Raw genomic sequence first — 27,071 nt, 5'->3', positions numbered from 1 at the left:
TGGAAACACTGCTCGAAGCGCACGAGGCCAGCAAGTCCATAATCTGTACTGTGTGCTGATGCTCCGCAGGGTGCTGCAGCCCCACTAGCTTAGTCCATCTCGGTCACCGCAGCGTGGGGTAGGTGTTAGGATTGTTATTATTATTATCCTTCACTTGTGCCATTTGAGGAAACTGAGGCAATCAGAAATGTCAATGTCCCCTAAGTCAAGCAGTAAGTGACAGCAATCAGATTGAAGACTAGGCAGTCGGGATCCAGGGTTTCTACTGCGTGACCCGTGCAGGGTAAGTACGCCCCACTGTGTGCTTTCGGAGGCCGGGAAGGTCAGCCACACACGGTGGCCAGTCCCTGCGAGCCACAGCAGGCGTGGGGGCAGGGCAGTGCGGAGGAGAGGAGCGGGATGCACACCGTCCCGGCGTTCTCAGAGGGACGGAGCAGGCTAGGGGCTGGATCCGAGTCCTCCGGTTTGCGCTCCGCCCTGACCTAGTGTACTCTACAGTTCATCCGGTGATCCGGAGTTGATAGAGTGTGAAATTATAGCGAGAAAGCAATAATGTGCTTATAGAACTCTGCGAACTACAGGCTACAAGCTGAGTTTCTCCGAACAGGAAAGAAGTGGTGTTTCCTGACATAAATAAATGGAGCTATAAATGTACATGGTGTGACCTAGCACTATGTGAATGCTTAAATTTGAAACAATTTATTCCAGTAAAAGACACATTGCCGATAATCCCCTCGGTATGCCCCGCCCTCAAACACATCCCAGCCTTCTTGCCACTTCGGGAAATCCTCACTTGAGTGCCTTTAGTTTTCCTGTTCTGGCTGCTTTGGTGTCCTGAATTAATTCAAAATATTTGTCTTTCGTGGACACTTTGACTTTGGGGAGGAGCCAGGCAGTACGCGGAGCCAGATTCGGTGAGCAAGGGGGCGAGGCCCGGCGCGCTGCTCCTACCCGGGCAGCTGGCCCTTGGCAGCCGCGCTCACCTCGTGACTTACGTGGAATCATAGCTTGTGAAGACATTCCCGAAAGAGGACTTCCAGAGCCACTTTAGAAGGTGGCGAGAAGGCTAGGACAAGAGTGTCAGAAGCAAGGGAGAGGATTTTGTGAGGAATCAATGGAGATGTGCCTTTTATTACAGTACTTTTAATGAGGCATTTACCTTATTTCTATCACGCCTTGCACAGATCTTTCATATATATAATACATAGCATATATATATGCAGAATTCTTGTGCTATCAGCTCAGTTGCAAAGCTCCACACCTGCTCAGCAAGAATAGAACACAGACAAATGTCAAGAAATAGAAAGCCTAAGGACGGGGCGCCCTTAGGCGCATCACAGGGGTGCAGTGAACCCTACGACTGAATGAGTGGTTGAATGGCTGACTGAGGAGAAGAAAGCCAAGAGGGGAAAGACCAGCTCGTCCCGTCACTCGGTGACTGTTTTGATGAGCAGAACAAAATCAAAATATTTACAAGTGGAGTTTTATGGAAACATGGAATTTTATATCCAACATACTTCGTGGGAACAGTCACCATGCCATTTCTGTGACCACTATCATAAGTATAGGTACTACTTTTATACATTGCTGAGTTTTAATCCAAAAGTGGAAAAAATGAGTTTCACAAGAAGTAAAACATTGGGTCAACTTGAAATGTAGTTACAGTTGTAGCAGATTTTAGGGTTATCAAATCCCATTGTTTTATTTTTTATTTTTTTTTTATTTTTCAACAAATAATACACTGCATATATTCTTCTTAGTGGTTAATTGCTGTACATGTTTTAATTAAGATAGAACTCAGCACACAATAGGTCTGCAGTGTGAATTTTATTCCCTATGCTTGGTGGTCTTGTTGCCCCATAGCAATTAGATACCATTGTATAAGTGAATAAATAAAGGCTCCGAGGATTTCCTGACTCTGATAGACAGGCAGTGATTGGCAGAGTCTGACTTTGAACCTGGGTCTTCAGCATTAAATCCAAATCCAGGCCCGAGTGTGGGTGCTAGAACAGAAGGTCGTTGTCTTAGTTACTCTTCTCTCCAGGCTGAGACAAAATGCCTGACACCCTCAGTCTGCAGGTTAAAGGCTTCTTCAGCTCACAGACTACAGAGGTTTCAGCCCATAACCAGCTGGCTCCAAGGCAGGGTGGCGTGGCAGAGGGGCGACCGCGGCTCATGGTGGGCAGAAGGCGGCACAGCGAGCCATCGAGCGCCAGGGCGAGCCCCTTTCCGTCCTAGACTGCCAGGATTAGGGCGTGCCACGCCCGTCAGTGTCCACGATCCCCACCCTTCGTCCTGGCACTGCATCACGAGTCGGTCACAACTGTAGATGCGGCCACCTTTGCAAAAGTCCACCTATGACTGCATGCAGCTGTGAGGGGCACATCTAGACACAGTCACGACAGATGTGTCAATCACTCTGCTCCTTGGCATGTCACACGCTTGCCCATAGCTGAGAAGGAACGAGTGCAGTAAGACAAAAGCAGCGCAGCATGCAGCTCGGGCTTCTGCAGGAAACGCTCCGGCTGGAAGTGTAAGCAGGGCTGGGGAAATAGCTCGGCAGTCTAAGAGCCTGCCTGGCAAGCGCAAGGACATGGGTTCAATTCCCAGCACTGCATGCCAGCCGTGCACGCCTGTAATCCCAGTGCTGGGGTGCTGAGACAGGACATCACTACGAGTCCACGCTGTGCAGCAAGACCCTGTACCAAATAAATAAACAAAAGATTTAAAATAATAAATGAAGTTTAAGGAGAACTTCAAAGGAAATTTCATCAGCTTTCGAAAGAGAAAAGCCATAAATTAAACTATTTGCATCACTATGACTTTTTTTACACATGTAAGAAAAATCAGATTACCCCATTGTAAACAAGCATGTAGCAGTCCAACTGTTATCACACACACATAGATGCTTGCAAGATAAGATACTGATGTTACCAAATAAGTATCAGTCTTAGGTAAGTTTTCAAATAATTAGGAAAATTTTAAATTTGTTGAACTTTGGATTCTTAAAAAAAGCTTCAAATATCTAAGAAATAATAAAGTCATGATTTCTAGTTATATATTTACCTCCTGTAAGACTTGTAATTAGCTCGTGGTACCTTACTTTATAAATACTTTATGGTGGTGCAAAAAGTATGCCCAGTAAATGGAAACCAGACTTTCATTTTGAATTTTAATCTTTTCTTCAGCTAGCAATACAAGAAATCCTACAAAGTCGAGATTCAGAGTTAAGAGCCTAGTCGACTGGATTTTCCCCAGAAATTAAAAAAGAATTGTTTAGAGAAACCCCCACAATTGCATGAAAACAGCAAATATCCTCTGCAATTGGTTTGTCGGCAGGAGGTTTGCAAGTAGCCAATAGGAGAGTGTTACTCAGTTCTCTCTGCTGCGGATTGGCTGTTGCCCTGTAGCCATCTCTGTCAGGCATGCTGGCATTCCTGCATCCTAACAGGCTGTTGTACTACGTGGCGTTAGCTTCAGTGTTCTTGGTTTTGTTTTTAAAGCCTAAATTCCCTAAGGTGCATTAAAATGCCCTGCACCTTCTGAGGCTTTATTAGTACCGTGCTTCATTAAATTACATACCTGTGGGAGACACAGTGCACTTAGGGTTTGAACTATAAAAATAGGTATTGATAGGCATTTTTCTGACCATATCTGGAAATCAGTTTTTCACAGTTCTTAAGTGATTCGGCAATGTAACCCCTGCGAATTGTGGGTGTGGTCCAGCCCTCTGTCTTAACTTCCCCCTGTAGGTTAAAGCAAGTGTTCTGAGCATATTTAAGGTGGGTGAGGCTGAGCTGTGTTTGGTAGGGTCAGTGTACTGACTGCATATCTAGCCTACCGTAGGTTTGCCTACAGCATCATAAGTAAAGGAGCATCTGTTACTTATGAACCTAAGCATTTCCATTCTTAGCCAAACTGGTAGTACAAACAACTCTGATGGTCCAAACACAGGAGAGGCCCAAGCCCCGCCAAACTCTTTCCAAGGATGTCCAACCGGGGAGAGCTAAATCATGCCTTGCAAGCGGTGCTGGCTGCTTACAATAAACTTCAGCATCCCAGTTTCTCACCAAGCCTACTGTTTTGAAATATCTGAAATCTTGATCTTTATATGGCAATGCTATGCTTGATTTTGCTTTTGACATTCATTTCATTTGAATAAAAGAAAGGATATGGTGTCCAGTGACCTCTGTGAGCCTTCTCACGGCCCCTCTATTCACCTTTCAGGACTACCTAGTGACCAAGAACGCCTCTGGCTGCCTGGCCCGCTGCCGTCCTCTCTGCCTGCCGTCTCACCCCTTTTCTTGGGCCAACTCTTACTCACTCTTTGATGCTGAAATCTGACTTTCTCCTCCAGAGAGCCTTCCCCACTCATTTCAAACCAAATTAGATGCCCTAGTTCTCTTACCCCACAGATCCTATGGGTATTTCACACACCTTGTCTCAAATAGGTCATTATCATGACCTATTTGAGCTATGGTTTGCTTGAGAGACAAGGTCTTAAGTACGGTACCGGGGTGGGTCTTATCATCTCTCCTGCTTTGGCTCCTGGTATGAATAGTTACTGGATGAGTAAGGAAGAGTGATCCCTCCTTATGACGTAGTGAAAACTGACTGCCTAGTAGCATTATTAAAAATATTTATTTCAATTATTCTCAATGATATTTTGAGAAATGTCATTGTGAATGATATTCTCGCAATATTATTCTTGCAAATACCATTCTTGCAAATGGGGAAAACAATCCATCCTTTTAGAAAAAACTATTCGAAACATGTAAGTTTATCTAAGTTCCAAATATTTCATAAGTACCCATTCATAATCAAAGATTTCTTTTAGGAACTTGTTCACTGGCGGAGCAAAGTTCTGACAAAAAATAAGAGCTTTCATTAGTGACTGATAGCAGGTATTAACAGTTGTCAAAAAATCTGAGAGGAACTCTGTTTCTGCTACTTGTATTTCAGGTGGTCTTTATTGTCTTTATGGAAACAAAAAGAATCCATAATTTTTAAAAGTTAGCCAGCAAATATAGATGAAACAAAAGTAGCCTACATTTCCACACCCTGAAAGTAACTACTGTTAGTATTTTGCTGTATGTTGTTTCAGATATTTTCTCGTGCATGTTTTTACATATTTTCTGTATGAATCTGAAGCAACCTAGGAATCACACTATCATGAGACGCTGCCTGCTGCCTTCTGCCACCCGTGACTGTCCTTTATCTTTATTGGTCTTCGTACACATGATTTGTAACTATTGCCTAATGTTCCAGGAAGGCCGCTCTGTCGGGCACCGAGTGGGGCTCGTGTGGCACGGGCATTCTCTTTGCCCCTCATGCTGGCCTCTGTGCATCATGAAAGACTGCATTGTAGTACAGAGCGGGACCCATCAGCTAGGTTGATTAGGACAAGGCCTTTTATTGAAAATTCATGAAAAAAATCTAAAGAAAGGTTTTGGATACTCAGATTGGCTCAGTGTAAACCTTTAATAAGGGCTTTCAGCCAACATTTATGCAGTACTTCTATGAGCCACACATGATCTAATACTCATCAAGGTAAATAAGCAAAACAGATTGTCTCTAACTAACCTACATTGGCTGTCTAGACATACTTGGAATTCATTCCCGAGCCTAAATATACCATGTGCCCGAATGTCCCCCATCTGCTGTTGTCCCACTCAATTATGCTAAGACATTTGGTTTTTTCTGAATCAGTTTTCCTATATTTAAAGAAAGATTAGTGTTACCAATTTTATACCAGCCCTCCAGGAATTATAATTCTAATTAAGGCAGCCAATAAGCACAGCAGGCCCAGTTCATATCACCCTGAACGGCACTGCCAAGTCCTGTAGCCCACACTGAGCACGCTGGTCAGCAGGCATCGCCATGCCGCGCTCTGATTGCACGTGGCCTACCTGGTGCTGCGTGGAGCCCAGCACTGAGAGGAGCGCCCTACAGGAGCCTAACACTGCAGGAAGGCAGCTACCTCTAAAGGTGGCTGGGTCCTTGCCCGGAGCTGTGCACTCCCTTTACCCTTTCACACGCGGCTCTCCTTAGCCACCCATCCTCTCCTCTAAGGAGAAGACATTGAGTCCATCAGAATTCTGTCGAGTGCACCAAAAAGTAAAGTAGGAGAAATATCAGTGATACCATTCTTTATCTCAGTTCAGACTCTTTTGAAGGATTCTCTCTGGTGAGCATGTACTTCTTCTGTCAACATTCTGGATAGAATACTGAAAATTAGCTTGAGCAGATCTCCGGTCCCCAGAGCGATGAACTCGGTCACAGAGAGCTGGTGCTGTGGCTGCGTAGGCGGGGCCTTTCCTCTGCCCAGCCTGCTGTGCTCAAAGCCTGATGCTCAGCAGCAGCCCATCGGCCCACAGCGGGAGGCACTGCTGGGGGTCCAAGCTCAAGCCAAGCAGCACCGGTTCACAAGATTCAATCAGGAAGGAAATGACAAACCCAAAAGTGTTCCAGTGGGAAAGATTTTCCTTTTTCTTTTTGTATTTTAGGGAAGGGTCTACAGGGTGTTCAGGGTCTCACTACTAGTTCAGACTCAGTAATCCACCTGTTTACAGCCTCCCAAGAGCTGGGATTACAGGCGTGTGCCACGACGCCGAGTCTCAGTTGCCATCTCAATGCAACTTGGGGGCGGGGCCAGCATAGCAGGCCCAGGGGATTGAACACCGGGCCCCAGTGCCTGCTTGCAGGTGCTTTGATCCACTGAGCTATTGGCCGGCCCTTTGTAGGAAAGGTTTTTTTTTAAAGGAAAAGGATGAGTGGGATTTTGCAGAGAGCAAAGGAATGAATATACACTAACTCACCAAGAATGTCATTTTAAGGCCGGGGAGATGGCTCAGTAGAATAAGTACTTGCCTGGCAAGCGCAGGGTCCTGAGTTCAATCCCTGGTACCACAAAAACAAAACAAAGAATGTCATTTTACTTTTTTTTTTTTTTTTTTTTTTTTTTTTGCAGAACCAGTGATTTGAACTCAGACCCTTGTGCTTGTCAGGCAAGCGCTTATTCTACTGAGCCATTTCCCCAGCCAAGAATGTCTTTTTAAAGCCACCAATTGTCACTTATTAGAAAGGTAGTTGACCCAACCTCGTGCTGTATTAATATTGCATTCAATATGGAGAACTGAAATTGACAAGGGGACTTAAAGTTTTAGGAAGTGTTGCTATAACATTGGCAATTTATACATCGCTTAGCTATGTGGCTTTCTCTTGTGGGCGTTCTAAAGACTGGGGATCACTCTTGAAAGCAGGCTTTTAAGGTCTCCAACCTAGCATTTAGAATTGCAGTCCATTCGTTAAGTTGTCACCCATAAATTTCATAGATGTTTTCATCCTTCACAATAGAGCCTGAAATGAACTTGTGGTGCTTTTTTTCCTCATCACTTTAATGTAGGATCAGGGCTGGCCAGATAGCTCAGTGGACTAAAGCGCCTGCTTAGGCAGAGCGCAGGGGCCGGGGTTCAACCCCCAGCACCACAAGCCATGCTGAGCCCACCCCGGGGGCGCGCGGAGATCGCGATGGAGACTGGGCGTGGTGGCGCGCGCTTGTAATCCCAGCTCCTGGGAGGCAGAAAACAGGAGAATCACTATGAGTCTGATCTACATAGTGAAACCCTGTATACCCTGTACTAAATACATTTTTAAAAAATTAAGCTTTAATGTAGGATCAAGAAATGAAATGGGCCAGAAAGATCCGTTTCAAAGGACAAATAAAGGCAGAGATGAAATATTAACACCCTGAGCCATTTCCTCCTCCTCCTCCTCTCCCTCTTTGTTCTCCTCTTCTTCTCTTCTTCCTCCTCTTCCCCATCCTCTCCCTCCTCCTCCTTTTCATCAGCTGATGTTAGCTGCAATCTTCGATTTAGGTCTGTGGCCAAGTCAAGAAATTTGCTGAGCTGCACCAAGCCTATCTGCTCATTCCGCAACACAGTCATTGGCTCCTCAAGCTTTTCCAAAGTGGCCCAGTGTATCGCCGCAGGGGTGTCTGGGAGGGTGCAGAGAGAAGGCACCCGTGTCCTCCGAAGTCAGAATGAAGAAAGAGAGTGCAGTTCACGAAGTGTGGGTGACCACAGTTTGGATAAAGTACCAAAATCCTAAATGCTAACTGGAAACATTTGAAGTTTATGAAAGTGTAGGAATCCTGCTTTAATTTTTAAAAAATTGAACTATTTTTGTTGCCTCAAAAAATAAAAGCACACAAGTGACCTAGGCCTCCACACAAGTGACCTTACCCTACCACACAAGTGACCTTACCCTACCAGAAAGGTTCGGGTAGCAGGGACTTAGACAATTTGTAAACTTCACTTCTCTGTCTTGAAGGTGACAGGTGGCTTTTCTGAGGGGGGTAATTTTTTTTGTTTGATCTTCTTTTATTCCTTTTTTTTATCTTATAAGTTGAAGTTTAATAATTACAAGATGATGAAAAAAGATTCCCACAGTACTCCTGAGCTTCACCCCCAGAAGTGGGGCAGAGAATGTGCCACACGGGTGTATAAGTCCCCACCTCACCCTTGGGATAACGTGGAGCTCTGCTGTTGGGACAGCTGAGGAGGGTTTCCCTGTGGATTTCTTTATTTTTCTTTGCTGCAAAAATCAATGTAGAGGTCCCTTTTGAGCCAGCTCTTCTCCCTCTTGCTGTTCTCCCGGAAGAACTGAAGAATTCATGTCACGCAGGATATGCGCACCCACCCTTGTCGCTGCACAGTCTGCCAAGCTGAACCTTGGAAGCAAACCAGATGCCCATGAGCTGAGGGATGGATAAAAAAGATGTGGCATTTTATACAATGGAGTATTACTCAGCTACAAAGAAAGATAAGGGTGAGGCTTTTATAGGTAAATGGATGCAAGTAGAGACCATACTGTAAGTGGAAGAAACCAGACCCACGTGTACAAACATCGTATTGTCTGCCTAGTGTGAGAAACCGAAAGAGTAAATAAGGTGCAAAGTGTACAGTAGATACAGTGAAAGGAAAAAACTGCTCAAAAAGAAAGAACAGCCAGGATGGGAAAAAGGAGAAAAGAAGAAAGGGGAAATATATATGTATTAGCTACGGTAATTGCAGTACTAATTTCTATTAATTTATTAAAAGAAGCAATTAGTGCTTATATTGTTTGATCAATTTCTCATGCCTGTATCTGGTAATCTGAGCAACTACTTTGAAGATAACAATGTGTAATGTAATAGCCACTGTTAATTTCCTATCATTTTGTTCTGAAATTCTGTATTGTTTTTTCTTCCTTTAAAAGAAAAAAGAGATAAAATTAAAAATCTGAAGTGACAAAGCTGTAATGTGAAAAAAAATCACATTTTTTTATTACTCTAAGCTTGGAAACCAGAAGCCACAGTATAAATCCTATGTTTTAAAAAGTAATTGAAATGTTATTAAGGCAAAATTTAATTACAGTTCTTCTGATGTCTTCCATATTTTAAGAAAACCTTGGTAAGTCAGATAGGTACTTACTTCTACTGCTGTAAAAATAATTGGATTGAAGTTAAATCCTGCCCATATTTGAAAGCTTAAGATATGAACAGAGATGAGTTCTTGGGATGAGAGTTCCTACGCAAAAAGTAGTCTAGCAACAAGCGAGTGCTTTACTTACTTGAAATAGCTTAAGTTTGCCAAGGAAATCTTCACGTGTGTATATTTACTTTATTAGGTTTCCATTTTACTTTACTGGCTGTTGAAGTTATAAATCTAAGGACTAAAAGTGATTTAAAAAAGAATAAGGGATCATAATACATTACAGTAGAGAAGAGTTTAAAAAGTAATAGAAGCAAGAAAAATGGTAAATAAGGTAAAGGGGAAATTCAGTAAGTACAAAAGCAAAGGCAGTGCAAATCATTAAAAATTAAATATTTTCTTCGTCACTGCTGTTTCCTGACGTCTTCTTTCACTTTGGCTGTCACCAGATGCTCTTCCTGAATATCATTTTGTCCAACAACCACAATTAGGTGTCAGTGACAGCCGAGGGGAGAACGGTGGGTCACCTTTCGCAGGGGCATTGCACGGGCCTGATGGCTGAATAACGCCTTTTTGAAGGTGTTTATTAATTTTAACTGGAAAAAAATTTAACTGGATGTAACTGCATCGTTGTAGGTAGAAATTTTAAACAGGCTGGTCCGTCCTCTCAAACACGGGTGTTAAAATCCTAACTGAATGCGTACACTCTAAATCACTTTCTTTTGAGACAACAGTTTTGTGCTTCCAACAGATCGCGTTGCATTGCGGTATGCATTTTCATACTTTCCTTGTACTATTTGAGGACAACAACCAGAAATTGATGGGATGATGCTGAAATGGATGAGTTTCCACTGGGTAGGCTCTCCTCCCCTACGTGAAGAAAAACAAGTATTTTATTATAAGTTTTTTGTTTCTATAAAAATGATCACATAACATTTATAGCATGTGCTGTGAGTTGGTGCAAGTGATAAAAAGAAATAGCAATACAAGGAGAAGGGTCAAATTCTCCTGGCCCTTAGTTTAAATTCTCTGCCTTTCCTTCCACCATCACTGTGAGACAGTCCAGTACGACCAAGCCCAGTTCCTCGGCTGGGAGGCTTCCTCGCCGCCTGCTGTCTGTGCCTCCACCTGCTTCCGCCTTCTCTCCTGCATCCGTCCTCCAGTGGTTTTATCTTTTTGGAAGCTTTCAGAGAGTCCTCATCACTGACACTTTCAAGGCCCTAAGTCTTCATGCCTTTTCGATACGGTTTATCCATTGCATATCTCTATTTCTCTTCAGAAAGTGTCTGCTGCGGCAGGGTGATTTTTCTCTCTTGTCAGAATATGCCGTTAGGGTATCGGCATTTTCCGCGCAGGATGCCCTTCCCTTTCTCCGCTGCCTGCTGGATTCTCGTGTGGCCTCCCAAGGCCGTGCTCCTGGCCCATAAGCTCGCAGAGGCCCCTTGGATGGCCCCAGTCTCTCAGGACTCTTCTCGGCCAGAGGCCTGGCGCGCTGTGCACTTGCGCTGGCCCTAATTGTGCTGCAGCGTGGAAGCCAGGCTTCCCCGGGAGCAGACCCACTTTCTCCTCCGCCCTCACCCTCCACGTGCGCGGACCGCGTCTTGCACCTTCGTGGTGGCAACTACTCGAGCTTCTCATGAACGACCAGGGGAGGTGTTCGTTATCACGCTGCCTGCACTGGCTTCGTTATTCCAGACCTGAGTGCTTTTCATCTTGTTCGTTTTCTAGAGACCGTAAGTATTTTGTCTGTTACTTTTCTCTGCAGTTAATCTGGAGCCGAGTTAGAGCCTGACTGAGTATGCTACACTTAGAAATGAAAAGAATAGATATTACTCAATATATGTAAATTTACACTGACATGTCCTTTGGAAATGTTCAGGACTTAAATGGATAATTTAAGTCTTGTTTGCCTTATGAAGGAAAGTTACTCTGAGCTTTGTCAAGACTAGACCGTACATTTCTTCATTCGTTTTGGCCATGTCTAAATATTTCTAGTGCTCTGGGCGCAAAAACCATCTAAAAACAAAACAGCACTTTAATTATTTGAATGTATTTAATTTTTCCAAAGTAGACTTCAGGTGTGTATATTTGTTTTTAAAGTCAGTGCTAGAAAAATCTGTGGTAAGATTTGTGCTTCTGTAAAATAGGTTCAAAGAAGCATAAGGCCCTCCCAAGGTCTCCTGTGTGAGTACTTAATTTTAATCTACAATGCTAATTTGCTACCATTACTTGTTATACTTGAAGATCAGAATTAGAAGGCAGCTGAGGCTCAAAATCTTAAGCAAGTCAGAGAAATGGCCTGAGCGTGTACACACTTACCGCCACACTATTCAACGTGGAAGCACACATACACACATTCACTGGGCGCAGCGCAAGCATTTTTGCTCGGCAGACCCACCCTAAAGGGGACTTTTAGAAGAGCAGGAGCCTTAGTTTTCTAGCAACCACTGCGGGCCCTTGCCGGGTCTCACGCTCACCTACAAGCCACAGAGCAAATGGAACCGCAAGTGTTGGAAACAGCAATTAGAAAAGGAATATCTTTTCGATTTCCCTGAAATGAGAAGTAGTAATTGGCCGCCATCGCTTCCCCGTAGACCAGGATCATTCTCACCTACAAACTCTGAAGAGTGCTGAACGCACTAAAAAAAAAAGTAAAAGCAAATGTACCGCGCTGAAGCTAGTACACCAGCTGGGCATGTCTGAAAAGGCAAGAGAGCGGGCAAGCAGACATTTGTTTAATGTTTAATGGGTTGCATCAACTTAAAAATTTCTTAATCGAAGAGCAATGTTTATTTTTTTAAATGGAAATAAGAACTGACCCAACTGGTGTCACCGAGCAGTGTGTCTGATTGGTCGTCACGTCCTGTCATAATGCTTAACCGGCCAAGGAGACCTTCATTCTAGATTGACTTCTGGCCTGTATGTGTATTCTCACTTTCAGAATAGTGACTGGTTAATAAATTTTCATAGCAGAAGGAATCACTTGCCAATACATTTTTAACTCTTCCTTTGCTATGTGGAAAGCTAAGTCAGTTTTTACAAGGGAGAAAAAATATGTCCATTCCGAAACTCTTCCCACACCATCAGCTGGCCTTTGTGCACTGCGCAGACTGCTTCAGAGCGCCGGCAGCGGCTGTCAGCAGCCTGAGCTTCTCAGCTGCCCACCACCTTGGATACATTGGTGCCACTTGGAAATGGCTGTCATTCTGTAAAAGTTCCTTTCATCAGGTTGACAATTCAGTAGGAAGTAACTGTGCCATAGGAAATCAGTGTTTTCCGTGTATTCTGATTACAGCACTCACTTAAACAATCTGGCCCCGTGACTATTGATACCTTGACGTCCTTCCAAGTAGCTGTTTTATTTTGACTGAAATAAAGACTCGCTGCTCCAGAGCTAGTCACCAACCAAGCTGCAGGATCTTCATGGGAAAAACGCCACCGTAAAACTTTCAGAGAGTATTTTGTGGTATAACAGCCAAAATTCTAAAAGCAAATAGAAATTGGTGTAACAACCGATGTTTAACCCCAGTGTACAACAGTAAACTGAGCTAGCCTCTCTCTCTCTTTTTTTTTAAAAAAGCTGACGCAAGCTGGACAGGGAGGTGTTGGGGTGAGGTGGTAATGTTGATTGGCTTGTCGCATTCACTCCCACTGGTCTTTAAGTCACTGTCTAGATCTCCAAAATTGCAAAAAAGTCAGCTCCGTGACAGGGTCTGCCATTCCAAACAAGTCAGGAAAGACGGCCCAGGCCTGGATAAATCAGTAAGGTACAGCTGTTTCTACCCAATGTTTCCAGTGTTACAGTAGTGTTTTCATTCGCCTTTTTATTGTGCTGATCATTTGTTCATTAAAAATTAAAATGTTTAAAGATACTATTTAGGTAAAAATGTTTTCTCATTTTGGAAAAGATTAACTCAGCATAATGGCAAGTATTGAAATTATTTACCCAGATCCTGATTGGAGTTTTCTTTCACTGAGAATTTGAGGTCTGAGCACAGGACAGTGGGTGGCGGGGAGAGGAAATACTGTGAGGGGCAGCAGGCAGCAAGCGCTCGTGTCCTCTGCTCACCGCATGGGATGGAGAACGTGGTCCTAGGAAGAAGTGTAAGATGGTGAAAGCGTGGGCGTCGTGTCACATCATTAAGATGCTTCTGGGTCCCCAAAACAAGTAAAAAGTGCATAAAAATTATCTAAGAAGAAGTACCACATGCAGATGTGAGTGGCTGAGGGCGTGCACTGCATGTGTACTTCGGAAAGGGAGAATCATGTCTGAGCTTTTCTTCTTACGTTGACCCTGTTAAAGGAGCACTTTCAGAGCAACGTTATGAGAAGAAACTGAAGAAGTCAATGGAATGCAAACACAGCTTTAGGAGGCCGGAATCAATTATTTACAATAGAGCTGTTCTTTTCAAATTTATCAATCAGACAAGAGAATTCCCAGAAGATTTAAGTAACTTTGCATTTTGAACATGTCATGGGATATTTGATGATTAACTATTAAGAGCCTGTATTACAGAAGCTAGGGAGATAGCTCAACAGTCTAAGCACCTGCCCTGCAAGTGAAAAGACCCAGGTTTGATTCCCAGTACCATGACACTGCAGTGCCAGAACCCCAGACACACGGCACTGGGCGGGGTGCTGCTTGACTGTAATCGCAGTGCTGCGGAGCCTGAGGTAGGAGGATCACTACACGTCCGAGGCAGCTGGCTAGTAAGACCCTGTGTTCAATAAATAGAAGATTAAAAAAAATTAAGCTTGAATTACAGCAGAGTTGAATGTTTCCTAATCAGTGGGAAAATATTTGAACCGAAGTAATATATCCATGAACACTGAACTAGAAAGAAATTTTGTTTTGACAAAGTAAATCAATTAAGGTGTGATTTCTTTAAAAAAAAATCTTTATTTATAGTTCAAGATCCTCCAGTTCCTATTAACTACTTCTTCAAACTATAATAATAATGATTATCATTGTTTGGTACCAGGAATTGAACTCAGGCCCTTGTGCTAGCCAGGTAGGTGCTTGTGCCACTGAGCTACATCTCTGGACCCCAATTATATATTTAGATAATCTCCTGGGACTTTTCTTGATGGTATTTATGTTTATACTTTCAAGGGATGTATCAGCAACATTAAAATTCTAAAAAAGGAGGTCTTGATAGATAGCTAAACACCAATTTTCTTTAATCATGTTGTATAATAGATGAATATTGAAGTGATTTTTAAAAATATATGAATTACTATAAGAGGTATACCAAAAATCTATTTTCAAGAGAAGAAAAAACAAATACCTCTGGGGTGGCCCCGCATCTGTAGTACAGAAAGGAGACGCTGCGGAACCCACAGCACCCACAGCTCGCGTCGGGTTGTCGGCGGCGCGCGTTAGGATGCACCGCCGCAGGACCCGCTCCGGCGGCCACACGCGCCTGCGCACCGCTGTGCACCGTGCTCACTAGCGCAAGCGCGAGCGGAAGCTTACCGGAATTTGTGCTGAAGATGACCGGAGAATCCGTGTCTTCTAAGACCAAAGTGAAGCGAGCTGTAAGGAAAGAGCACGTCCCGGTTGTGTGAGCGGTCCTTTTTACTTTATCAAGGAACTGCTTTAACTCCTATGTTGGCCTCGGCAAGAGGAAAAGCCCTCGGCCTCGAGTCGTTCTGGGGGCTCTTCTCGTTCTTCCCCTGGGTTAGGTCTAAGACACATCCGAGTATAGCTAAACTATTGGCATCAGCAATAGGAAATGGCCAGGTAACTTCCTAGCTTGCTCTTGTCGCATCCCTTGCTGGGAGGTCCCTCAGGCGAGCGTGTCTGCAGATGCTGATTCTGAGATAGGTCATGCCGTAGACCAACACAGAAGTGTTCTGAGGGAGGCCTCGCTGGGGGAGATCAGGCATCCAAGGTAAAGGTATCAGTATAGCAAATTTGTTTTAATGTCAAAGCGATATGTGTTTATCTGACACTCATTTAAATCGTTCCTTGGATATAAGATAGCTGGGCTTTTTGAAGTTGCATGGCCAATTATTAATGTAATACAATATATTGAATGTAATAAAATATCTGCTGGCTCCACCAAAAGGGAGTGCCTCGGGGGGCCGTTTGCACCCAGCCCTGGACATCAGGGTAGCCTGGGCTGGCGTGGAAGACCAGACCAGCTGCAAGGGTGGGGAGTGTACTCCGATTGTGCTGGGTCGCTTTCCACATATCAGGTAAAATAATGTTTGCAGTGCCCATGGAAGGTCACAACTTCTTGACTCAGGACAGTTCTGTTAACCAGATTTGACATCTTTAAAGTTGAACCACATTGTACAGCCTGAGAAACCTGCTGTTTTGAGAATCTTGCATTCTGAGCGTCTTAACTAACCATTCAAAACACAAGATATCGAAATGTTTAATAACTAAGATTTCTACATAAGGAATCAGCTACTTAGGATAGTTACATATTTCTGAATAAGTATCATGAAACCAGAAATTTCTAAGGTGATAGTAGCCCAAATATTTTTCTTTTAAGGTTTTGTTGCATCTCTATGAATGAGTGAATTGAATTAATGATGCTATTGGTCACGTCTCTGGAACAGCCTGTCTGTTTCTGTAAGACCACTCCATGTCACAAAGAAATTGAACTTCAGTGGGGAAAAAGGCTGAACTACAAAAAGTTTGGTCAAACCAAATCAGATGTTTGTCTTAGAAGCATTTTGTACGTTCTTTGAGCAACATGACCATTCCTTTTGCTGGTAATCAGAGAAGCATATTTAAATTTTGCATCTGAAACACGAACTTCTAAAACTACAAGGAATGCATGCCTGCATCTAGACTGGAGGTCGCTCCAAGTCGCTTTGGTCTTAGAAGAATGTAACGGCAGGCACTGTGCTGAATGCTCTGGGCATAGAGTCTACAAATCCAGCACTGTATTCTCCTAAATGAAATTTCCTGCATAGAGAGAGAGAGAGTCATTTGTCAAATAGTCAAACAAACAAAATATAAGTACATAGTGTTACGAGTACTTTGAGGGAAGGGAGGGCACACTGCAGAGCAGGTAATCAGGGATCTGGTTTAGGTGGTGGAGTCAGGGGAAGACGGTCTGACCACGTGGGCTTTAACGCTTTTTTGGGTTACCATGGGGAGTTATCTGGGTGAGAACTGTGGAGAAAAGCATCCCACGTGGAAAGAAGGGCATGTTCCACTTCCTGAGGTGGCTGGCAGTGGGACTCTGGGAGCAAAAATAGCTCTTATGGGGACAGATGTTGGCCAAAGTCTGCAGCTGTGCAGCATATTAGGACCTTTGATTTTGCTCTAACAGCCATGAGGAAATCACTCCAGGGCTCTTAGTCATTTAGTCATTTGAAATAACAATGATCATGGAGATGGAGGTTGATGAAATTTTAAGTAAACATTGAAAGGAGATAGGTTGGGCTGCAGAGGGGTAGGGAATAGGGAGTGAGAGAAGCCAAGGCTGAGGGCCTGATGGCCCCCAGGAACTGTGGGCCGAAGGACGTGCCACCTGCGAGACAAGGGTCAGAGGTGTTGGGGCTGTGAAGGCGGTACCCCTGCTTCAGTGTTTGCCAGCATCATTCCTTGTTACCCGACTCACATGGTGAATCACTGATTAGTTCAGTAAGTGCTTCTGTACAGAAAGAAGCAAGCAGTCAGTGCACTGTCATGGTTTGTTTCAAAGTCTGTCTGCTGTCCCAGGATGCGTTCCTCCAGTGCAAGGACTCTGTCTTGCTCCCCGTCTGTGATTTTCACAGTTTCTGGCTCAGGTTTCATCCTCAATATTTATTGGGTGGGTGGGTGGGTGGATGGAGGGGTGGATGGGTGGATGGATGGATGGATGGATGGATGGATGGATGGGTGTGTGGGTGGGTGGATGTGTGGGTGGATGGATGGATGGATGGATACCTTCTGTAAACTACTCCCATCGTGGTTCATGCTCATGTAAGTAATCAACAATTACATGTTAACAATCCTGATGTAGTCTATGTGGTTGAAGATGTGTGCTTTCTGCTCCAGGCAGCTGATTCTGGCTATTCCATTTCGCACAGGGACCTCGTTCTTTTGAAATTGTAGTTCTGGCCATGATTCCCTGGAAGTAGAGCAGTGATAAAATAGTCACAGGTGAAGATAGGAGCTATGAAAATATGTTTCAACTTTGTTGAGAGCTTCCTGAGCCAGAGCCAAAGTCAGGATGAGTGGCTGAGACCTCAAACAGCTATTTCCCGGAAATTACCACTTCAAAACAGAATGGCAGGCTGGCCTGATAGCTCAGTGAACTAAAGCGCCTGCTCAGGCAGACGCAGGGACCAGGGATCGATCCCCGGCTATGCCGTGCCAGTCCCACCCGGGAGTGCACTGAGATGGTGATTGAGACAGGAGGATCACTTTGAGTCCAATCTGTATAGTGAGACCCTGTGGACTCTGTAAACCCTGTAGACTCTGTAAACTGTGTCCTAAATACAGAAAGAAAGAGAGAACGGCATGAATGCTGTATAGGAGGTAAAAATGGCATGAAAAGAGGTCGTTACCTCTGTATTTGTGAGAGGGACTTACCTTGTTTACAATGTTTGTGAGAATTTTGAGGACTAGAAAGCCCTCTTTTAGAAGAGTCTAAGGTAAACTAAGAATATGAAATACTGTTTGTTACAAATAAAAGCATCAGAACCATTCTTATTATTGGGAAAAGAAAAAAGGCTTCAAGTTTATTGATGGCTGAGTGATGGCATACGTAACGTTGTTTGAGCGCTCAGAGTTCTACTTTTGTGTAAATGATATTTACCTTCGTTTTGCAACAGATGGAAAATTAAAAGTGAGGTAATCTGCCCAGCATTTCCATCGCATTCCGCTTGTCCTCAAAGCCAGAGCTTCTGCGCTTATGCCGGCTCCGAGCCTTTGCAGTATACACACCAGCGCAGGGGGCACAGCGCGGGAGCCGTGACCGGGGCCACCGCACAACTGCTCGCTAGCAGAAATCAAAAACGTGTTTGAGAGAAGTCGTTCGTTGGTGAGTTAAGATGAAAAGTAAAATGGAAGATAAATCTGTTATCTTGTAACAGGGAGGAATAACCCCTGAATATAGGTCAATAAGATACTGAGATTAAAAAAAAAAAAAAAAAAGATACTCCTCAATTTACGGTGGAGCTACATTCCAGCAGACTCCCTTCTGCTATATCACTAAGTTGAAGATCTGTTTAGTACTCTGAATGCGCTGTGCTGTCCAGCTTTCTCCTACTGTGACAAAATGCTAAGAGAGTCGAATTGGAGGACAGTTTAATTTTGGCTCATGGTTTCAGCTCTTTCAGGCTGTGTACTTTGTGGGTTTTGGGTTTTTTTTGTTTTGTTTTGGTTTGGTTTGGTTTTTTTTGTTTTGAGAGAGTCTAGAGGGTGTTCAGGGTCTCACTACTAGATCGGCCTCATAATGATCCGCCTGTTTACAGCCTCCCAAGAGCTGGGATTACAGGCGCGCCACCAAACCCAGTCTCAATCGCTGTCTCAGCACACTCTGGGGGTGGGGCTGGCACGGCAGGCCCGGGGATCGAACCCCCGGCCCCTGCGCTTGCTTGTAGGCGCTTTATTCTGTCAAGCTATTTGGCCGGCCCGGGCCCATTTCTCTGGACCCGTGATAGCACAGCACGCCACAGCGGTGGCACACAGCAGAGCACGCCTTCTCACCACAAGTTGACCAAAAGGCAAAATAAGCGACGGGAGCACCTGGAGTCCCAGTATCCCTCTCAAGTGCATGCTGCCATCGGGGACCCAACTCCCTTCTGCCAGGGTTCATCTGCTGGCTTCCCCTCCCCCAGCAGCACCTTGGGGGCAGGGGCAGGACACCAACCCAGTGACCTCTGGCTGACATTCAAGACGCAAGCCCCAGGCCTGCCAAGCGGCAGAGCTTATCAGGCAGTGCCCTGGAGGGCAGAGTTGCTTCATGCCCGTGTGCCTGACTGTGAACAGTGGCCCACTGCCACTGCCCAGCAGCCCAAGGGGGCATCTGCGTGCCACTCGTCCTGCGAAAGACTGAAATTCAAATGTGCATCCACTCTGCACCACCATAAAGCTGAAACGATGTAAACTGAACCGTGAGTCGGGGACCATGCACAATGAGAAAAGCTTAACAAACAGATCGAGAGATCCAATGCCTGACTAATAATGGTGTTAGAATAAATTATTAGGGCAGAAATAATCCTTAAAAACAATAAATACTTTTTCCTGATCTAAAGAAAATCAGAAGCCCTGTGACTGCACAAACCCTCCGTGTGCTGCATAAGACGAGTTTTTAAAGCTACGTACATTCCATTGAATTAGGGCCAATTTTAAGATAAGAAATAAAACCCTTCGGAAAATCATATGCCATCTACCAAGAAGTGAGAACCAGACTCATCAGAAGAAGCTAGACGCTAAGAGGAAGGTGACCTCTCAACATTCTGGGGGGAAAATAGTTCCGAGTCTGGATTTCAGTCACGGAAGTGCAGGCCGAATAAAGACATTCCTGCGTGAAGCACCTGAAAGCCCAGCTGCTCCACGAGACATGCTCCGTGAGAGTGACCACGTGGCACTGCAGCACCGTGCAAAACTACCTGGGGAAGAGAGAGGAGCCTTCGAGAAACACTCACAGCTGCACAAGACCCCAAGGTGGGAGGAGAAAGCCATTCAGAAAGTAAAAGAGCGCGCAAAGTTTGCTTTAAAATTTTTGATAATACCGGATTAGAGCTCCTTGACTATGCAGTCAAGCACCCCACTTGGTTCTTCGGGGCGCGCCACGGTGTGCTCGTGATGTCACGGCTGATTATCGGTCACCTGTGTTTAGAAGGGTCAGTCGACAGATGACGGCAGCCTGCACTGTTTTGCACAGCAGGATGAAATGCCACGATTCTCAACCTGCAAACATAATTCGTTCAAATAATTAGGAGACTTTTACCCGTCTTTACATTTTGTTATTTCTCTCACGATAAGCATTCTTTAAGTTCTTTTGGTTGTAAGACCTTCATCGAAATTGTGAATTTCCCTCTAAGCTCCTGCTGGTATGTAGCTAGCTTCCTGGCTGTGCTGTCTGTTGCTACATTAGGCGTCTCTAATGAGAGTCTAGGTCTCTGAAACCCTCCTTCCTTCTCAGATTAAATTTTAACCTCCTCAAAGCATTCGTTTTTAGCCCCAAACCCCACTAGCTGCTTTACTTTTAGTTTCTTCGACGCACATTTCTGAAACCCACTTGGATGTGCGCTTTCTTATTGATTGCTTGCCTTCCTTCCTCACTCTCTCGCATGAGCGACGTGAAAAGGCAGCTGTGGGCTTGGTCATGCTGCGCCTGTGCTGGTTCCGAAAAGATTCCCGAGTAGCAGGGAGAAGTTGCTGCATGCCATGACTTATCAGAGAGATGAAAACTAGAGCAGGAGTGAGATGCTCTGCACACTCAGGAGACACCATGTGAGGTGTGTGCATGCCGGCGGAGGAAGTCAGGGACATCTGTAACTCTCACACTGGTGTCGTAGGGATGTGAAACCACTAGGCAGGCTGGTAGTTCTTAGCGAAATGAAAGCGATTCTCATCTTTACAAAATAATTAGGAGCATGGGGAAGTTAGGCTGGAAAAATACATGTTGATTCTCCTACCTTTCATAGCTGCCAGCCTAAGCCGGGGTATAGCTCAGCGGCGTAAGTGCCTGCCTGGCAAGTGTAAGGTCCCAAGTTCAACCCCCAGTAATGCAAAAACCAAAACACAAAACGCCACTGCATAGCTGTCAGCCTGGAGTTGACAAATCAGGGAAAGAGGGTTCAGTGAATTGTTAAAATTGAAAATGGCTAACAAGTGAGAAGAGCAGACTCTGTGCCCGGTACTGCTCCCAGAAATGACGCCGGCAGTGTGTGGCGGGCGAGGGGCGTCCTTGCGCGTCTGCGGGTTTCTCTTCTTCGCTTTTAACTGCTCTGTGTCTTGTAAGCCCTCAGGTTTTAAGCTTCTCTTGTGCTACATTTAATGTGCTTAGAGTATGTACTGTTCATGAACAGACTCAAATTATTCCTCTGCTTGAAATACTAACATTTCTCCAATTTTGAGAGCAGTCTTTTTTCAATTCTGGGAAATTCTTTGGCATTATCATTTGCTATTTTGTCTGTCTAGCGTCACAATTCTGTCACATTAAAATGACCATTAGACCATGTTGGTCCCTCTTATCCTTTCCCTCCTGTCTGTGTATGTCTTCACATTTTCTTTTTTATCTCTTTGTGCTGTAACTCGGCTGATTTCCATAAGTATTTTAGTTTCATAACTCTTCCATTAGCAGGCTTTTCTTTGTTTCAATAAGTGGCGCTCCTCTTTCAGCTATTCTACAACGTAAACGTTTCTTCTTTTACAGTGTACTTATTCTAGGGTTGCTATTTTAATATTTTTGCTACACTAGTTTTATTTATTTATTTATTAGGTACAGGGTCTCGCTATGTAGTTCAGCCTCCCCAGCGCAGGGATTGCAGGCATGTGCCACCATGCCCGGATTCGGTGTCCTGCACACGCGCCTGGGGTTCCGGGGCGGGCACGACATGCGATATCAGGGACTGAATCCGGGTCCTTGCACTTGCCAAACAGGCACTTAGACTAGCGAGCCATCTCCCCAGCCCTGTCACACTAATTTAAACATCTCTCTTGGATTGCTTCGTTGCTCTGTCCTTTCTTCCCTGTTAACATTCACACGTGTGTGTTTTGCGATTGCGGGCTGTGAACCCCTCCCGAGAGGGGAGCGGACTCCACTGGAGTGCTGCCGGGCACCGCGCTGTGGACGTTCCCGAAGGCTGTCTTCGTCAGGCGATTTTGTGTGTTCTGGAGTAAGCATTTGTGATACTTTCTGGCTTAGGATTTTCTGACCAACGGGTGCTGCGTAGTTCAGACCCACTCCTTTTGAGACGGATCACGTTTCTCACAATGTTACTGCTGAACTATAATTGAATGGTTATAATACTAAAAATTTCAGAAGAAAGTAGATGAACAACGTAGATTCATGACTTCTTAACAAACAGGCAGGTAATCCACCTCTTCACATTCTACAGTGGAGGGAAGAAGTGAGGTCTGGCAAAGTTAGATGACTTGTTCTGAGATTCAGCAAATTAAAGCAGAGCCTAAAACTGGTGTCTTCGTCATGAAAATGCATCTTAACTTGATGTCACTAGTGGCTGGCGCAGACCCGAAGGCAGACCTGCGCTTCCTGTTGTCACTACTAACTTTGGCTTCAGGGTGTCCGTACTTAGGAGGTGGCTTCCTAGTCTCCGACTCGACCCTGCGTTGCATACGATCAAGCATGTCAGTGCTTTCGTTCTCCCGCGCGCGAGTCAGTGAAGACAGTAACCTTCTTCCTAGTTATCGCTTGCGGAGACACTTAGCGGATCTTCTCCCACCAACAGCTCTCGTCCGTCTCCCTTCTTTTAAGTCAGCTCACAAATAGGAGTCCCTGTGATGGCAGCGGCCACATCTGCAGGGCCTCTTGCTCCCACAGCGACTGGCCGAGCACCTGCCGAGCTCGTTCCGCGTACACACCTTATACAATACCAACTGGGTCGGCAGCGGCTAGTAATTTTTTATCTTCTTTTCTATCTTTTTTTAAAATTTTTTTGTACTGGGTCAAAGAAACATTCACTGCCTATTTCCATAAAATTTTCAGGAGTTTGTTTCCTCTCTACAATTTACAGAAAGCATACGCCAAGTATGTGATTTATATTCATTTATTTAATTTAAAGAAAATTATAATGACTTAGCTGTGCTCTGTTTGCAGGACAGAGTGTTCTGAACATCCTCACGGGGTGGCCGAGCCTGAGGCCGAAGGCACAGTGTGTTATTTACACTGAAGGAGTGCGTGTGTGGACAAGAAAGCGCTGACGGGTCAAATGGATCCCGTGGAGCTGAGAAGTGTCAACACCGAGCCCGACGGGGAGAGCAGCAGTGGAGAAAGCGTGCAGGACAGCTTCTCGGGGCTGGGGAACTCGGAGAAGGCGGCCATGAGCAGGTAGGGGCCTGGAGACCACCAGGTTCTGTAGGAAAGCCCGTGCATGCGGAAAGCAAGGGCTTGCTGCTTTTTAACCGATAACTTAGAGACAGCAGTGAGGTTGGCGTGTCAGTTTCCTGATGCGGAAGCGCAGTCATGATGTCAGGCTTTCCTGTGACTACGCTGAAATCGAGGTGACAGCACCGCGGTGTCGCCATCCAGCAGCCACCTCAGTCATGGCAGCTCAGCGCTCCTCTTGCTTTTGACTTCTTCCTTCTTGGATTCCTCTCCCCTCGGCTGCTTCTTCGACGCTGCCACATCTCCAGGCATCTGCCGTGATTCCTTTCACTGTACAGGCGTCGCCTGAGCGAGCTCACTCGGAACTGTCACGGGGTCACCACAGATGTGCTCTGTCCTCTGCCTGTAAGACTTCTCGACTGAGTTTTAGGTCACAAGTTCCAATTTTCTAGGACACTGCTTCTCTGACAGCTAGTGTGTCCAAATCACCTCATTTCTAAAGTCAGACTTACAGCATCTGATTCTGAGTTCCTGTCATTCTTTTCAAACCAGCTCTTCCGCTAGTATCTCCGTCCTGATAAAAAGCATCTGTTCATTCAGCAGCACAACTAAAGTACGTGTCCTTCCCCTGCCCATGCAGCCAAGGCCCCTTGTCCCTTTGGCTCTAGAGTATTAGTATTTGAAGCCGTCTCCTTATTTTCCATTCCACTGCCATCTTCTGTCAGATCTCTGTCCTCTCAGCCCTAACTTGGCTCCCTCTCTTACAACTTGCTCTCTTCTGCCTAATCCTGCACTCTTAGAAGACTAATCTTTCATCACTGCAAATTCTATCCTGCCCCATCCTTGAACAAAATCTTGCCACAACTCCACTTCAGCTGTTATGCGTAGATTAAACTAGACCCTACTAGTCACATAAGCATCTTCTTGTCCTGATCCTCCTTCTCATACTTCCCGCCTTCACTCCCACTGCCCCGCCCACCCGGAGGCACCATGGTTTCCTGCCTTGTCTGGCTCAGTACCTCGCGCCTTTTAAGAGTCTGCCCAACGTCAAGCCTCCTAGGAAGGCATCTGCCGGTGCCTCTGCATCCCCAGGTGGAGATGACCGCTGCCCTTTTGTGCATCCTCTCCCTGTCCAGGTGTTAGTCACATCAGTACCACAGGTCAGTGGCCCCTGCCCCTACCACCTATCACACATCATGTTTGCCTGATGTGTAGCAGGTGGACTGTAGTTATTTGATAAGTAATTTAATTTCCCACAAAACATTATAAGTACAAATTATGCACAGTAAAAGATGCTCAAAAAGAGATTTTTTTTTTAAATTTAGTACAGGGTCTACAAAGTCTCACTACAGCTCACCGGGGCCAGCACAGAACTCTGGGGATCGAACCCCTGTCCCTGCATCTGCCTAAGCAGGTGCTTTAATTCATTGAGCTGTTTGGCCATCCCAGAAAGGAATTTTTGACTGCTATAAGATAAAAACAAATCGTACACAATTAAAGATGCTTAGAAGGAGGTTTTGACCAAAGCTAGGCCCAGAGTACAGAGTATTATCCTCACAAAGGGGCCTTGTCCTCCATTCACGCCATCTAGATGGGCGAGCTGGAGGAGGCACTTGTCCTCTCAGTAGTTCTGTGCAGTGAGCAGGGAGGCTGCTGAGGACACTGAGCTGCGCTCCTGGTGGCTTCAGTACTGGGTGACTGTTAAGAAGACAGGGCACTGGAGTCTGCAGCGTGGCTGCCTCACTTTGGCAAACGCGTGTTTTGAGCGTCGGTGCAAAATGCAAAACGGCAAGCCAGCGTCTACCTCTGTAAGGATTAACTAAGCAGGGAAACACAGAAGAGACACAGCATGCTCCTGTTGCTTCTCCCTGTAGCAGCACCTCTGATAAATTGATCTAAGCTCTGGTGTCTTCCGACTCAGAAAGAAATGCATGCAAACGTGAATTCTGCAGAGGCTGGCTGGACTGACTGGGACGCTGTCTCAAGAATAGTCCTCGAGCGATTGTATTAGGCCTCAAAAGCTACAATGGAAGAGGCTGTGTAGCGCCTTCTGGGCCGCTCAGTGTGATTTGTCTTCTAGTTCCTCGCTCAAACATGGGTCATCACTGTGCAATTTTATAATCACTTTTGAAAGATAATCTTTATTTTTGTTTGCTTTGGAATGAACTTAAAGTGTAATTTTTTGGAGAAATTTAGTATACTGCATGTATTTGGAATAACTTTATATTTCCAATACATTCTGGGTTTGGTACCTAAATATTTAACATATGAGGGTGCTCTTCATGTATTTCATGCAATCTTGGATGGTTTTAGGGCTATAACTCTCTTATGCTGGAATAAAAGCATGCAAATACCTTACAAAAAAGGATGATCTGTCATGCCCCATGAATTCACTTTCAAATTCAAAAATTTTTTAAAAATCACTTAAGGAGTAAAAATTTTAGTTTATTGATTACAGTGAAAAATAGTGTTGGCCATTCCTGAGTTTAAATTCCTCTTCTAAGTTACAGGTCTATTTTTATAGTCCTTAGTCCTGTTTCATCCAGCCATCTCAGTTTCCAGCTTTGAACATTGTGTACTAAGTCCTCACAGAGCAAGGGTGTTAACTGCACGCTACTAATGTGGATCACAAAAAGCTTTGGGGAAAGGGTGGAAACAGAAGAGGCCAGCATGCAGGGCATTCACGTCCTCTGAGAGCAGGGTGAGAAGGCTAGAAATGGTCCCGTGCGTGCAGCGCTCGGACCCCGAGGGGCCTAGAAGGGCACTTCAAGCCTTGTGGTTTCACCCGCTCTTTCCACCTACACCTCCTATTGCCGTCTACTCTCAATGATTAATCCCTCTTTCTCCCCAGTTTATTTTTAGGATTAACTCCTATTAACATATGCAGATTTTAATAATTCTTTTCACTTTATTTTTATTGGTTTTTTTTCAAAGGAGGCTCTTTATTTTACTGTTTAATGCACAAAACACCCTAAAAAGTGTAATTCATCTAATTACAAAGCACTTTGAAGAAACCTCTGTTGCTGAGCATTTTGTGCAGTAGCAGGAAAGAAGGCTGTGTGGCATCTTAGTGGGTAAAAGTGTGACGTTGTTGGGTGGCCTGATTTGTCAAGCGTTTTGGAACTGTGAGTGTCCCTCAGTCCAGCCTGCAGGTCCCTCGCAGGCAACTGCAGGAGCTGGACAACAGGACGGGGGCAGCATCAGGACAGTGTACTCATCTTCTAGCCCATCCAAGGAGACAACCAATGCAATTTTACGTGGATGGTGACAGTTTAAAGTTCCATTCTTTCTTAAGCCCTTTACCAACTCTTAGGATTTCTTGAGTAATTTTCTTAGTTTAATGCAGCATCTAATAACTCATGGATGTTTTCAGAGTAATTAACACATGCGTGTGCGCTCGCACACGCACACACACACACACACACACACACCAAACATAACACAAAGCTACCAGCGAACAGTTTTCCTCTAAGGAATACCTGTATAAGCAGTGAGAGCCAGCAAAGAGGCCCCTCCCTGGACTGGCTCGTGCTGGGGGGCCGTGGCCTGGGAGCCCGGTGGGTGCGGGCAGGGCCGTGGCCTGGGAGCCCGGTGGGTGCGGGCAGGGCCGTGGCCTGGGAGCCCGGTGGGT

At 45.1% G+C, this 27,071-nt stretch overlaps 1 protein-coding gene across 4 annotated transcripts in view; it reads left to right on the top strand.

The window, feature by feature from the left end:
• Positions 1-27,071, top strand: part of Slc38a4 (solute carrier family 38 member 4) — a 66,193-nt gene that overhangs the window by 15,431 nt on the left and 23,691 nt on the right. For 2 of the 4 annotated variants that reach the window (XM_023723520.1, XM_023723521.1), the window contains exon 2: positions 23,213-23,443. In XM_023723520.1, the coding sequence (XP_023579288.1) occupies positions 23,325-23,443 (119 nt within the window). In that variant the 5' untranslated portion in view covers positions 23,213-23,324. Of the gene's footprint in view, positions 1-12,406; positions 13,241-18,376; positions 18,464-23,212; positions 23,444-27,071 lie in introns of those variants that run through there. The other 2 variants (XM_004638588.2, XM_023723522.1) reach the window with 2 other exon arrangements.

Source organism: Octodon degus, unplaced genomic scaffold (assembly GCF_000260255.1).
Source record: "Octodon degus isolate 3935 unplaced genomic scaffold, OctDeg1.0 scaffold00100, whole genome shotgun sequence".
NCBI lineage: Eukaryota > Metazoa > Chordata > Mammalia > Rodentia > Octodontidae > Octodon > Octodon degus.
This window is presented reverse-complemented; position numbering and strand designations above follow the sequence as displayed.